We start from the raw sequence: 15,459 nt of genomic DNA, 5'->3' as shown, positions 1-15,459 counted from the left end.
ATTTATTAATATAATGTCATGAACATTTCATTTTTATCGGTGGTTAAGAGTCTTAATAAATTTTGCTTTAATTTGTATACTTCCTCAGAATAATTCTTCCTAATTTGTTACTTGATAGTAGCGTGGTATTTTTAACTAGCTAATCTCATTACACATGATGATGACAGCTCCTGTTAAAAAGGATTTAAAATTGTATTAGGATGATAGATGTAGCTCCACAGACTGATTAGATCCTCCATTTTCTTGAGGAATTTAATTTCCTAGCTCCCTGGGCATTCCCTAAGATGAATTTGTACTCACAAGTCATCTGGTGTGCCATTGGGGAATTTCCCATAAGATCCAATCCCATAATTATCTGGGGATATAGTCAGGACGATGGATACAACCACAGCTGGTATCCCTGGAACATGGGAAACATCAGTCACACAATTTTGACAAAAAGGGAGTAGAAAAACACCTGGAGATCACTGTACTTTCCCTCTGGTGGCATGGCAGAGACTAATTAGTCACCAAATCAGTTTCTATTCATTTTTGGGTACATGGATGAATGCTTCTATCATCACTAGCAGCCAGAACGAAATTCTGGCCAGTATAGGCTATAAGCACAACTGATTTGTTCCACTGTGGTCCTCCTCTCCCTTAGAAACTAACTGCAAAGTCCTTCATTCTCTTTCCCCTGAATCCCAGAGCAAACTTGGAAGCTCCATCTTGAGGACGAGTCTCCATCTACTGCGGTTCATAAAGAACCATAGAGATGCCTTCCTTCCCTTCAGCTGGGACAAAGACCAGGGGGAAATGATGCGCTGAGATCCAGCTTATATCCTAGAGCAGCTAGCACCACCATGAACTCATTCATGTCTGCCTGTAAACCTAAGAGTAAGAACTCCCAGAGAATCTTTCATTATAAAACCACAATTCCTCCTAATGATGAATGGAAAAAGCTGGCTTCACTGACTCTCGGCTGGTAACTGCTATGATATTGGCTTTCTCAGGGGCCCATTTGTATTTCTGCTAAAAAGAGTGACAACAAAAGAGGGCTCCTGACAGTTTAAAATGCTTTTTGGCTAGGAGAAGGTGCCTCGAAGAAGTCCATGCCACCATTCACCAACCCTGTGCTGCTACCCCACACTGCACCCAGACTAGTCAGTTAGCATCACTGCTCTGGTAAATAAAACAACAACGATGATGATGACGATGATGATGATGACTATGACAACAAGAAGTTCTTTTAGAGATCGACCCGGGTGCCTGAAACATTCCAATGCATTCTTTATTTGAATTCATTTGTACCTCTAATGATACTGACATGATGGTTTCCTAATGAGACATTTTGTAAAGAATAGGATACTGGAGGCTGAAGTTGTAGATCATTGTGCTTACCTAGCAAGTTCACTGCCCTGGGTTAGGTCCTTAGGGTCATACGGAAGTGGAGGAAACTGTCCCTGACAAGGATACCTGGAATTTCAGCTTTCTCTAAAGCACAACTCCTGCCCAAATGCCTGGGGCTCTAACTTTCTTTTGGGGACAAATGAGAGAAAGTGTGTGTTTTGTTATTTTTCATAAAGATGCAATGCCAGATAGGCAGGCAAGTAAGAAAAAGCTTACAGTACTATTGTGCAGAAGGGACTGTACTGACAGAAGAAGAGGGAATTGGGGAGTGTTGATGGTTGTAATCCTGTGAAAAGGATATCCATAAAGAATGAAAAAGCTAGGCCGGGCTGTTGTCTAGCTTTGAAAAATGAGGGTATGCTACACCATGACTTAGAGCCAGGGTCTTTGCCTGGGCGCTGCTGACAACTGCCTTCCTAGCCTGATTGGCTGGTCATCAGTGGAATGTGAAACTACAAAAAAATTGGGCAGTACATACTTGTGGATTATCTAGAGGACTCTTAGGAGGAAGAGGTACCAACTTACTCCTTTTCATTGAAGAGACCAAAACCAAGCTTATTGTTAAGCCACCAAGAACCATGAGTGGACAGGAGAATGTAGTGTTTTGGAAATGATCTGGTTGCTGACTCAACGAGATTCTTCTGGAGACAGCACAGCCTGTGTGGAGTCCTAAGCTCCTTTAGAGAGTTGCCAAGTGAGATCCAAGTCTCTACATGGTTGAACATGTCAGACTACTGGGGGAAGGGAGGAATCTAGGTAACACTTAAGTAATTTTATACATACCCCAGCCAACAATGCAGAATTTAAGGATGTACTTTCGGATGTAAGTATTAAACACCTTAACCAGTGCTAGGTACATGTGAAATGCTTCTAAGCCCATCCACGTGAATGATACCAAGAGAAAATAGTGAAGAAATACAGCCACGGAGATGCAGAAACCTCGGGCATTATACAGTGCAATCCAGGAGTCTAAGAGGAAGACCAGGTTGAGCAGAAGCAGGGCAGCACACAGTTGAATGAGGATTTTGGAAGGGTAATCCCTCCGGATCTTTCTAAAATGAAAGGACAGAATCCAGTTAGCACGATAGCCTGCCAAACTTTGTATAAGAATATTCCTCAGCTGTCTCGGAGTTTTAAGTGAATTATTCATTAGCATATGCTGATATGCATAGATTTCCTCTCAGAGTGGGTGAGTGTACAGGGGATATTAAAACCAACAACCAAGGAAAAAAATCTAAATTGTGAGAATTAAGATTGATCGTCCACTTAAAAAATAAAAACCTAGAATCACCTAGGAGATAAGCCTCTGGACACGGCTGTGAGGACGGGAGTACATTAACTAAGGTGGGAAGATCTACTTTGCATTATTCCATGAGTTGGGCCTTAGACTAAATAAAAAGGGGAAAGTGGTCTGAGTACCCCACGTTCGATACTCTCAGTTCCTGCTGCTGTGACATCCCTACATCCCTGCCATGATGGACAGAACCTTCAAACTATGAGGCAAGATAAACCTTTCCTTCCATACGTTGTCTCTGTCAGGTGTTCAACAGCAGCAAACAGAGAAGCAACTACAGAGACAATCGTACAGAAAAAGTGTCTCAAATTCTGTAGGCTCTATGACACCCAGACTGTAGACACACAGTTTTACACAGTACGTAATTGACACCAAGGAGGAGCCGCCTCATTTCTCCTGAACAAATTCTAGAAGTACTGCTTATTCTTCTCACATGATAGGCTGCTATGTTCCGCTCTGTAAATATATGGTCAGATTCCCATCTCATCTTATGCTATTACTTCAATTGAGATCATGGAAAGAAGAGTTTAAATTATTGCTAAAGGTAATGTCACAGGGAAATGCAGCTAATTTATCTGCTAGGGTTGCCACCTAAAAATAGTAAGAGGAACCCTTCCAGTGAGCCAAGAAGGAGGTGATGTCATTTAAAGTGTCATTCTTTGCTTTCACTTACACAGTCACACTCTGAATCTTTTTTCAGTTCAGTTTTACACTCGTCTTCTTCATTCCTATACCAGTTAACGTAGTAGTTAGTCTTTCACATGTGCTCAGTGTTATTCATAAACTTAGTTTGTGAATCTTTTTTTCACTGTGCATGGGTGCTATGATCCCTTTCAAACTGTAACCTCTTGGATCTCAGTCACTGTCCCTTTTTTCTTCCACCAACTGCTGCTGATGTACCAGGCACCCATTTGGGGTACAAAGATAATCATGGCACAGTCCCTAGTGAGCTCAACTAGTAGAAGGCAGAAGCATATAAAGCCAAACCTCTCATAACATTTCCTACCCAGACATTCTATCAGGTAGGTATAAAGGACAGGGCAGGCTGAAGAAAGGGCTTTTAAATAATACATCGTGGTGCTGAACATGAGAGCTGCAGCTTATAAACCAAATTTCCAGTTGTAGATACTCACTCAAAGGCTATAGGTTACAAAAGGTAACTGACAGAAAAATTGATGAAGCCCACAGCCAATATCGTGATAAATGTCAGAGCCATCATTTGACTTGGTGGTAAGGATGTCCGAGATAGATCCTGGGAAATAAAATATTGCTTTCAGTGATCAAACAATTTTAAATACATAAGAATCACTACTGTGTTTGTCGAATATGCATCAATAGTTTCACAGTCTGTTCAACCAACCTATAAGATAGGCACCATCACTGTCATCAGGTAAACATAAGGAGTTCCAGTAACCTGGCTGAGATCCTAGCTGTAGTGGAGGAAGCAGAATTCGAATGCAGGTCTGCCTGACTGCAGAGCTCATATACTTGATCACTGCATCCTAGTGCACGGGGGAAGCCCTGGATTAGGAACCTGAAGACTGATGTTTGACTCCTGACTCTTACATTTCTTAGTCCTATGACTGAACAATGACCACAAGACTTAATTCTAATTGCAATAAAATGACCTGTCTTAAAGGAATGCTGGGAAGATTAAATGAGATCATTTAAGGATTGGGGTGTGGCTAAGGTGATAGAGCACTTCCTTAACATGCACAAAATAATAATAATAATAATAATTTATGTCAGAGTGTTTAATAAACATTTTAAGTGCTTCAAAAGGCAGATAATTTGTGTTGCCCATTCTAATAGGAATCCCATGATATTTAAATGAGGAAAACGCAAATGTGAAGAAATACTTTTATTCTGCATTCAAATATTGGTTATTAAAAGAGTGGTTTCTTTGGTGTATAACTATACCTCAATATTATTATGTTTTCTGCTAGTCATCAAGTAGAGTAGATATTCCAATATAATGTCCCACTATCCCTCCAACCCAGAATCTAAAGCCACTGTGTATGGGTATGTTACCAATAGGATGCCAAAACTTGTAAGGTGGCTACAGGTACAGATAGTTTCGTTTATCCTCTTGTCTTTGACGGAACAGCCATCAGATGACCAACCTCCTCTGCCACCTGTTGGCATCAAGAGCAGAATCTGTCCCATCAGCAAGGCACAGTGACTTACCAACTTCCCCACTCCCTCACTTAGACCTTGAAAGGATTTAAAATTGGAACCTACCATTTCTGTTCAAGTCCCAGAAAACGCATTTGACAGTTAAGTCATCCTGTAGCAGAAAGATAAGCCATAGCTAGTTAATTTACTGAACTGAAAAGCAATTGAAAAAATCAGTGGTATTTTTAATTTCATAATCTTATGCTTGAGTTTTAGACACTTATTTTATGTGATTCTTAAGAGGCAAATGAGCCCCATATGGGTCAGTGCTTCTTAAAATATCAATTATGCATTGATATCACCTTAGGGACTTGTTTAAAAAATCTACATACACTCCACTTTGTAGTAGAACACTTGCCTAGATGGTGAGGGCATGAGTTCAATTCCCAGCCCAGGGGGCAGGGAATACATTCTGCTTAGTGGGTCTGGAGTGGGACCTGAGCCTTTGCAAATCTAGTCAACTCTCAGGTGACACTGATGTTGCAAGTCTGAAGAACACACTCTGAGGAAGTGAGGTTGTAGTTGAAACTCCATATGAGATGAGGTGTGTGAAACTCCATATGAGGTGAGGTGAGAGTCAAATCTGCAGTCACAGCTCTTCCCACAGTGGCTATGAACTTGCTTTTGCATTGGTCTGCTTCAAAAGCTACAAGGTCAACGATGAAATGATTCAGCAGATCAAGATTCTGTAGAGTAACAAGCAATCTGTGGCCTTACACACGTCGCCTGTCACAGCCATGCCCTTTGGCCCAGTCTGTAGGAGCAGACAGGCACCTCCTCACCTGACTTGGGTTGATGTGCTTCAGTGCAACTGTCACGTTTCTTGTCAAGTTCTTGATGGTCATGTTTGTGACACTTGATGATATGACATAGCTTATCAGAGAGAGGTTCTCCAGGGAGGGGTCCTAGCACCACAAAGAAGCAGCAAGACAAAAATGGCAATGAAATATGATGAGGACGATTTACGGCTAGAAGGACACTGAGAACTATTTGTCTTTACATTGTTTACAATGTAGGTCAGAAATTGGGACGTAGTAAAGTAACTTTTCCAGAAGTAAGACTTATTCTAAATACTAAGTTGAAGTGTACAGCTGGCACAATAGGACCTCATGAATTTTTAAAGGGGGTCATGACATGAATCATTTAAATCTTCTCTTGTTGAGCAAGCTACTGATTCTCCCTGTGTCTCCATTACCTAATCTGTAAAATGGAATAACAGTAGGTTCCTTCCTCCCAGGATAGGGATTAGAGTCAACACTTGTGAATTCTTAGGGCAGAACTTAGCCTTTGTGAGTACTATGAATGTGTTGGTAACTGCTAGTTATCATCAGGAATAGTAGGATATGGATAAAAACAAAAAACAAAAAACATGGTTTCCTCACTACTCCATTTGATTTGTGGCAGGCTTAAGAATACATGATGATTAAAGCAGAATTTAGTCACCCACCTCCAAACCAAATCCAAAGCAAAACCAGGAAGTAGCAACTTTACCTGAAATAGGGCAGGTGTTTCAAAGAAATTGAACTGAACCCTCGAAGCCAATTCTACCTCACTAGCTGGCAAATTACTCATCAGCGATGAGGGTAGAGTAATGGCGCCAATACTATTCTTAGGAGCCTGGGCTTCCAGAGACACCTGGAGATGAAGTAAAAGATTGTAAATGTGTCTGAGTTGATACAGTGAGGTAAACAAAACACAGCTCAACGTGGAGGGGCCTGAAGGGCCTTGATCCAGATTTCTCTAGAAAACAACTCTACCTCTATATCTCTGGTTGGTTGAAGCCCCCAAGCAGAAAAGGAAACGTTTTAAGGACACATAGAAACGGTCAAAGAGTACGATACTTGCAGGCTCTAGGAGACTAGGGCAGTTCACACACCAAGTCAGTAAGCAAGTGCTAGGGCCGTCATCATGAGAGTCTGTGCAGTGTGCTTATACAATGAAGACCGCAAAAAGCAAGACTTTGTTTGGCTTCAGCGTTTCCAGCCCCTAGTCCCTCTAAAGTATTCGTGCTCAACCCGTTGGCCTTGACCCCTTTCGGGGTTGCATTTCAGATATATTGCACATCAGATGTTTATATTTACAATCCACAATAGTAGCTAAATTACAGTTACAAAGTAGCAATGAAATTGTATAGTTGGGGGCACTACAAGATGAGGGATTGTATTAGAAGGTGGCAGCAATAGGAAGGTTGCAAAGCACTGCTAAAGGGTGGATAGAAAGCACTAGAAGCAGAATTGATTTTCAGCATTATTATACACATAGCGTAGTTATAAAAATTTGAAATGTTGACATTCATCTCTATGCCCAGGTCCCCCAACTGCTTACATGAAGATCCCATTCCCTGTCATATACCAAACACACACACGCACGCGCGCACGTGCGTGCGCACACACACACACACACACACACACACACACACACACACACACACACACACTTTCTCCTATCCAGTTACTAAATGGCCACAAGAATCTCATATAGTCAAATTATATATTTTTCTGAATGCTGGGGGTTGTTGAATGCAGGGCCTCAGGCACACAAAACAAGCCCTATACCACTGAGTCCCATCTCAGCTCCTAAAATCAATGTCATTTTTTATTCTGTGGTGCTTCACTGGCTGCTCTGTATACCAGGCTAGCCTTGAACTCAGAGTTCCATCTGCCATCACCTCCTGAGTGCTAGATTTAAAGGAGTCAGATATTAAATCTTGTGAATAGTAAATATCACTCCTGATAATCAACAGTAATTGCCTCCATCAGGAAGCACAGCAGGGGCTCCAATCATGCTCAAGCAAATGTTGTTTCTATAAGAGATTAGACTGTTGTACCTGGAGATTTGCTGGGTCTTGGGCTGCAAAGGTTGTTGTATTGAAATTACTGGCATTCACTCTGATCACAGCAAGAGCCAAAGAAGGAGAAGTTAGACTGATAGTTGTAGATGAAAAATTCAGCTGTAAGCCAATGGCATCTACCACTTTTAGCAACCTGTAAAGACAGTTGGCAGTTTAAATTTAATCCTCTCGCTCTCTCTCCCCAATTCTAATATAGAATATCAATTGAATGTCATTATGAGTCTAGTCCTTGGGGCAAATACTTGGCTATCCGTAGTCACATAAGCAAGCATCTTTAACATTCAAGAGGATCCTCCTAGCATCCTGGACTATATATTATATAGGTAAGTTGCCAGGTGTTAGTTAATCATTGTTGAAAGTGCAGGAGGGCACTCCTGTTCTAGACTCCAGCATGTTTATTTCAAGTGTTCTCCAAAATGTAATTTAAAGTACCCTTTCCTGGGATATGCTCACTCTCTAATGCTGTAACAAGAAAAAAAAATAAAAGCGTATAGCTAAGGGTATTAAGAACATCATGTCCTTGAGAAGAGCTCAAAGGTGAACTATTTCCAATCCAGATTACTATTGCTTGTCCCACGATATAAAAAAAAATGCCTATAGAAAGAACTGGAGGCTGTAAGTTCATCTATGGAGATGACAAAGAAGACCCTCTTCCCGGACCACTTCAACTGAGAAATCTAGTTGGCTGCCTCAGTTGGTTTCTGCTAGGTGTTTGTTTATAAGCCCCTGATTTGAAAATGTCACCTTTTGCTTGCTTTCTTAATTAGGCTACTCCAGTCAGTTGTCTCTGCTGGACATGTGCTTCTCTCCATCTGCTACTCAACACTTATTCTTACTTTTCCCATTTACATCCTTAATGAAGACTCACTCATCCCAAACAGAAAGCTCAGGTAACACAGACCATCTCTGAAGCACACAGAGCACACCTCTGTGTCTGTGGACTCATACCTTTGAGCTAGAGGGGCTAGCAAGGCAGGTGGAGAGTGAAGGAGTTTGCTGACTCGGTTCACCATTTCACCCGCAAGATTAGGTTCCAAGCTGCCCACAGACAAAGCTTTCTCCATTTGAGATACTTGGGCTTCCAGATCAGGAACACTACTCGTGTTGACAACTGTATCACAAGCAACAAGACAAACAAACAAAAACCAAGTCATGTTATGCAATGCATGACACAAAAGTCACTTCTGAAGATAAACAGACCCCATGATGTGGTCAGCTCACTCCTGGGTATTCATCCAAAAGAAGAAGGTATATGTATTTAGAAGATTTAGTTGTGATGCTTCATAGTATCCTTTTTCATAATAGTTCTAAATGAGAAATAATCCAAATGTCCGTGAACTGGAAAATGCAAGGATAAACTGTGGTGTGTCCATAGTGGAACATTATTTAGTGACAAAAAGAAATTAGCTACCACTGCTTTTGACAACAGGGTGGCTCTCCACTTGCCCAATACATTATGTTAAATGAAAAAAATCCAAAGTCAAAAGGACATGTCCTATATGGCTCTCTTCATATGACTTATTTGGGATGTTGAAACTACAGGGAAATGCATAACATATCAGTGATGCCCACACCCAGTTTGAAAATAGTATAAAAATGTCTCTTAATTTTGTTAGTAATATCTGATTTCTTATTTTGCATATTCCTTTCTGGTCTATGTCCATATGCATCTATACTACTATGAAAATGGAATATTTTTAACTAGCTGTTGTTGGGCCTTTACCTCTTCGCATCAAGATGTGAAAGTGTCCCCACATTTTTGTACAGGTGTTTTAATGGCCCATGTCACTGAGGAAAAGGCATTGTGTTGAGGGAGCATGCCTTATATAATCACTCCTCTCTACAGAGCCAATAAGCTTTATCTACTTTTTAGCTACTAGGTTATGATCTGATGTGCAACGTTGTGTGCATATGTTGCTTCACCTCTGTTGCCCTAAGAGTAGAAGCATAGGTTCTGAGTCTTCTTGATGGCTTTTGGAGTCGCCTTTTAGATTGGTCCTAAGGGTCAATGGGAATGGCTATGGGGAGGTAATCATTGTAGACCCAGGGCAATGAAGTCTAATAATATTTTTTTCATTTTTTTCTAATAATATTTTTATCAGACCATTAAACCTTCTTTTATATTATGATCCCATAATTCTGTCTAAAATGTATACATTTATTTTAAGATAATTTGAGAGCAATGCTTTTTAGGAGAAATAGTCACTTGGAAGAAGCTCCGAATCTCCCTGGGGATGCTGGCACGATGACAAAGGAAACAGAAGCTATAACCTGAGTTCCAAACTACTAACATCAAGCTGGGAGTTGTCTCCCATCCTCTAGTTTCAAAAGGAAAGCTTGTTTCATACTCTCAGAATTAAAATTCCAGAGTCAGGAATACTCCCCGTTCCTTTTCTTCTGTCCTTTATCCCTATACCTACATGGCTCCTGGAACCCTTTGCAGTTCCCATGGCTTTTTTCATTTATATTATTCCTAGCTAAGTGTACCCAGTGTGACTTATCCATCCTCTTGTAGAATAAGCCAGAAGGTGCTAAACTGTTTGTTTTAGCTTTTGCTAGATGTGAGGTTAAGCTTGGATCTTCCTAATAGTTCAGAAGAACAACAAATGAGGTCTTAGTGTGTCTCTTTGATTTTGCAAGCTTTTTAGGTAGCTCAAATTCCAACAGCCCCTACCATCAGCTTGGCTTCTTATATTTACCTGTCTCGCCAGGAGGTGTGCTGATGGTGACCACTTTTTCAGGGACGGATGGGGCTGCTGTGGTAGGAGAGGGAATGGAGGACTGCACAGGTGATAGGGTGTGGGAAAGATCAGTTTGGGGCAAGGGGGAAGAAGCCACTACATGTTGAACAGGCAAGTCAATGGCAGGACTGGAAGTCAGGGAGATTGTAGGCTGAGGAGATGGAAGGCGACTCTCTCGTGCCAGAGAGGGTGTGCTTGAGGTCATAAGGGCATGATCAAGGGGTTCAGCCAAAGAGAAGTCACTAGCAATGTGGGAAAAAATGGTGGCCTGAGGTACAACTGGCATAGGCTTGCTGGAAGAAGATACTGGTGGGCCATGTGGTTGATCGGCAAGACAGACAATGGGATCCTGCAGATCACTAAAGGAAAAACCAGAGAGATTCATATGAGACACCAATAAGGTACAGAGGACTGAGTCCTCAACCCCAGAAGCTGTCCGGTAAAGCCAACTTAACAGTTTCACTCTATAAGACTGGCCACTTCACACTCTGTGTGCCTCTGGTACTAGCTTCTGCCCCTGCCCCTGCCCCCTTCATACTTCTAGGAAGAAATATTAGCATTGTTTTACAAACTCCAGTTCTGGTTCACTGATTTATCAATGCCCTAGGATCTTGCTACATTCTCTGTGTTCTTAGAGGAAAGACATACTAAATGTCCCGTAACTCAACTGGTTTCGTCACACTAGAAATCTGTCTTAACCAATTTCATACCATTATATCCAGGTATAGTGGTCACCAGAACATGGTAAGTGATCAAGAAATTGGTTGGATGAAAACATGAATCAAACTGGGTCCAAAGAGATCCCTGACATGTGAGTCAACTACCTTTCAACGGTGCTTTAGTTCAGTGGTACTCAACCTTGGCTATTCACGAGCTTTATTAGAAAACTGAAAACCATATCCACACAGACAGACAGACAAGCTATATTGCAAATTTATTGGATTTAGAGTCAGCAAGGAGACACCCTCTGTCTGTGAGGGTGTTTTCAGGGAGGTTTAATTGAGGAGAGAAGACCCACTCAATGTAGATATCACCAAACCTGGGCTGGGGGGGGGCGTCTAAAGAAACAATGAAGAAAGCAAGCTGAGGACCAGCATTCATCTTTCTGAGTTTTGGAATTGTGGGTGCAGTGTGACCAGCCCCCTCACACTAATGTTGTCCCTCTCGTGACAAGCAATCTCCCTTGTTAAACTGCAAAGCAAAAGTAAACCACTTCTCTCTTTGGCCACTGTCAGCTATTCTGTTACAGCAATAAGGAAACTAAGATAAGTAGATAGAAGAAGAGATAGAGAAAAGATAGATTTCCGTGGCTTATACTCTTGTCTCATTCAGTTGGTCTTGGGATAGATTGTAAGGGGTCTCAGGCATTTGTACTTTCTAAACTCTCAGGTGACTTTCCTGGTCACATTGAAGGGTAAGAATTCACCTACTATCTGCACATGATCAATATGTCTTAGGATACATTAGGAAAGAGCAACTAGAGTGGACAAATAGAAACCCAGATGTGTCGCTGATAGACCCAGATTTAGATGGAGACAGAAAGCCAATGAAAATTTGTCTTAGAGCTTCTCTTAGGCAAAAGGAGGGAGGGTGATTATATTGTAGAACATTAGATAAGCATAAGTTTAAAGAGAACTGTCAGTGGATTAGACTTGTAGCTTGGTTGGCAGCGTGCTTGCTTATACTTAGCAAGTATGAAGCCCTGGGTTTCATCCCAAGCACCACATAAATGGTTGGTTCAGGCACTTAGAAAGTAAAGACAGGAGGATCTGGTGTTCAAGGTCACTGACTACACAGTGACTGTAAAATTAGTGAGTTTAAGACACAAGGCCCCGTCTCTGAGGGAACAAGAGAGTGAGACACACAGAGAGAGACAGAAAGACCTGGACATAGAGACAGAGAGCCCTCTGGGTAGTTTGCTCCATTTTCTCCCAGGAGATGCCATTCTTTACATCATATACTAGAGCAACCCATCTGGCCAAGCTGTGACAAAGGTGCCTTGGAAAATGAACATGAGATTATCTTCAGAATACATGAGCCTGAAGAAGCCAGACACCCGTCACAGGCTCGCACTCGAGGGCTCAGCAATGAAGAGGCTGCCTTGGATTCCTGGTGCTCATTCTAACCCTAGTCCTCCAACCACTGAGTGAAGCACCCAAGTAAACAACAGAGCGGTCAAAGATGAGGTAACTCTTCCGTGCTAGTGCCTAGATGTCCCTCCCATCCAGTTGGTCTGCAATTTCTGGGATTTAGCACAGACATCTTTTGAATGTTCTTCTTGGCAGAGGTGCAGCTGTATATGTTAATGGTATTTGCTTAGCATTTAGTGCCTGATGAATGATACAGATATATAGACCCAAGTCATCACCACCTCAATCTAAACGTAGAGCATCCCAGAAGGGTACTCGACCATCAGCATGTTTTCAAAGTGCCTCATGTGTTTCTACTAATCTTAAGAACCAATATATTGGAAAGACCCAATGATCACATAGTTCTAGCTCGGTAGTTAGCACACTTGGCTTCACATTAGAATCATCGCACTCAAGGGTTTGTAAAAACTCAGAAGCTTGTGCTATGCGAGACCAACCCCTAAAGGTAGGAGGTAAGAACTGTTATTGGGAATAAGGCAATGGTTGAAAACCATTGCCTTGCTTTACTGCCTGTATCCTTATTCTTCAAAGCAGGGTTAAAGAGCTAGATGAGGTAGTACACACTTCCAATCCCAGCACCGGGGAGACAAAGGCAGATCTCTGAGTTTGAGGCCAGCCTGGTCTCCAGAACTAGTTCCAGAACAGCCAGAGTTACATAATGAGACCTTGTCTTGAAAATCAAAAACAAAACATCTATATCAAACTGGGATTCAGGGAACAGCAACTCTGGCCTCCTCCAGGACTTTGCTAGAAATGCAGAATCTCGGGCTCTTCCTTAGACTTACTTACTGGGCCACAATACACATTTCAGAAGTGTGCAGAGGTTGTGATGCATTAGGGATGGTTGAGACTGATTGAATCTACTTTCTAATTTACAAATGTACAGAGTCTAATTCATCCCGGCGTAGAAAAGTACCTGCTCTAGGATGAACATGGGTGTGTGTATATATATACATTTTATATATAAATGACATACAGACGTGTGTGTGTGTGTGTGTGTGTGTGTGTGTGTGTGTGTGTGTGCGCGCGCAGTTATAAATGTATAGCTAGGCATGGATATAATTCTGCCCTGCTTTCTATGGCCTGCTTCTTGCTAATAGCTCTCTGAATGGACAGCCATTAGAGGGTACAGGTGCTGCCTTTAAGAGTGATGGCCTTTTGCTCCGGTTCTGACACCTCCAGACATAATAATCCCTAAATAGTTCTCAACCTCTAGGTTAATGGAAGATGTTAAGACACAGATCTTTAGGGAATTTTAATTATTCCTTGAGCCTGGTGTTTTACTATATCCCAGAAATTTGACCCATATTGAACTGACAGGCTACACTTGGCCTTCTGTTCCCACATGGGAAGCTTCCCGTTTTAAATTAGTTTTAAATTATGTATACTTTTTCTTTTATTGAAAATTAGATTTTTCAATGCAATATCTTCTGATTATAGTCTTCCTTCCTTCAATTCCTCTCAGTTCTCCCTACCTTCCCTCCTATCCAGATCCACACCATTTCTCTAGACATCTAAAGTACAATAATAAAATAAAATAAAACAAAAAGAAACAAATTAGAAAAGGACAAAACAACCAATCAGAAGAAAAGAGCCAAAGAAAAAAGCATGAGAAACACATCTAGATTCAGAGACAAACAGCTTTGCACACATAGGAATCTCCGAAAAGCACAAATGGAGAAGTCATGATATATATATGTTTATTATCATGTTATATATGTTTATTATTTTTTAAAAAGTGCCCTGACAATTGTTTTTTTATTAGAGAGAAAAATCTGAAAAGTAAAAGAAGGAAGACGCAGAGAAGAAGGAAAGGACAAGGAGATGGACATGAACACAGTATCCTGGCTGGTCAATCAGGTAGCTGTGTGAATATTGTCATTGGCGTGTTCATTTTGTCTAAGCGATTTTCACAGACTTCACATTTGCCCAGTTTCCCCTCCCTAACGGAATGAGTTTTTGGAAGACATTCTCTCTCTCCTCTCTCTCTCCCTCTCCCTCTCTCTGTCTCTCCCTCTCTTGGTTTTTTTGAAACAGGGGTTTCTCTATGTAGCCCTAAAACTAGCTTTGTAGAGCAGGCTGGCCTCAAACTCACAGATATCCTCTTTCCTCCTGCCTCCTGGGTGCTGAGATTAAAAGCATGCACCACATCTACCCAGCCTGTGATTCTCAATTTGAATTGTTAAAACCACCCAAAGTGTCTTTACCGCCTATACGTTGTTTTATTTAGGTAGAGTCTTACTCTATGCAGCCCAGGCTGAAATTCAAATACACTATGTAGCTCATACTGGCCTCACTCTCAAGGTGAGCCTCCTGCCTCAGACTTTTGAGAGAAGGACTTTAAAACACAAAATACTCAGAGTATATCTCAGATCATTCTGCCCCAGATCTCTGAGGGTGGTGATTGGGAATCGTTTCTAAAAACTAAAATTTGAGCTAATTTGTGGCTTTTAAAAAGGCAGCAAAAGAACAGAATTCCACATGCCCATCATTCAGCATCCAGTGTTCAATTGTGACATCCAAAATGAGACCCAAATGTCTACTAACATTTAGCAAACCACAAAAGTATACCATACCCACGTATAAAAATCTGTAAGGCTCACCCAGTGATTCCAGTGTGTAGACAAGATTCAGAAACACTGTTGAAGACAGCACCCTGAATGTAAGCTCCACAGAACAGAAAACAATTTTCTCTAAAACTGAAAGTCTGAAAATTCTCCAGTCTGAAAATTCTGACTACCCTTGGCTAGCATGGGGATTAAGTGTTACATGTTTATATCATTTAATTTCTGCATTTGATTTGATTTGATTGATTGATTCGTTTGGGTATTTATTGATTGATTGATGAAAAGTTCAGCA

The 15,459-nt window shown here is 41.3% G+C and overlaps 1 protein-coding gene across 1 annotated transcript in view; it reads right to left on the bottom strand.

The window, feature by feature from the left end:
- Adgrg2 (adhesion G protein-coupled receptor G2) overlaps positions 1 to 15,459 on the bottom strand; it is a 63,266-nt gene that overhangs the window by 10,002 nt on the left and 37,805 nt on the right. Inside the window, 10 exon segments of the mRNA XM_032889575.1 lie at positions 301 to 400; positions 2,173 to 2,441; positions 3,817 to 3,935; positions 4,715 to 4,818; positions 4,925 to 4,970; positions 5,641 to 5,763; positions 6,350 to 6,493; positions 7,686 to 7,842; positions 8,658 to 8,820; positions 10,409 to 10,809. Coding sequence (XP_032745466.1) covers positions 301 to 400; positions 2,173 to 2,441; positions 3,817 to 3,935; positions 4,715 to 4,818; positions 4,925 to 4,970; positions 5,641 to 5,763; positions 6,350 to 6,493; positions 7,686 to 7,842; positions 8,658 to 8,820; positions 10,409 to 10,809 — 1,626 coding nt within the window.

This window comes from Rattus rattus, chromosome X (genome assembly GCF_011064425.1).
Source record: "Rattus rattus isolate New Zealand chromosome X, Rrattus_CSIRO_v1, whole genome shotgun sequence".
In the NCBI taxonomy this organism is placed as follows: domain Eukaryota; kingdom Metazoa; phylum Chordata; class Mammalia; order Rodentia; family Muridae; genus Rattus; species Rattus rattus.
This window is presented reverse-complemented; position numbering and strand designations above follow the sequence as displayed.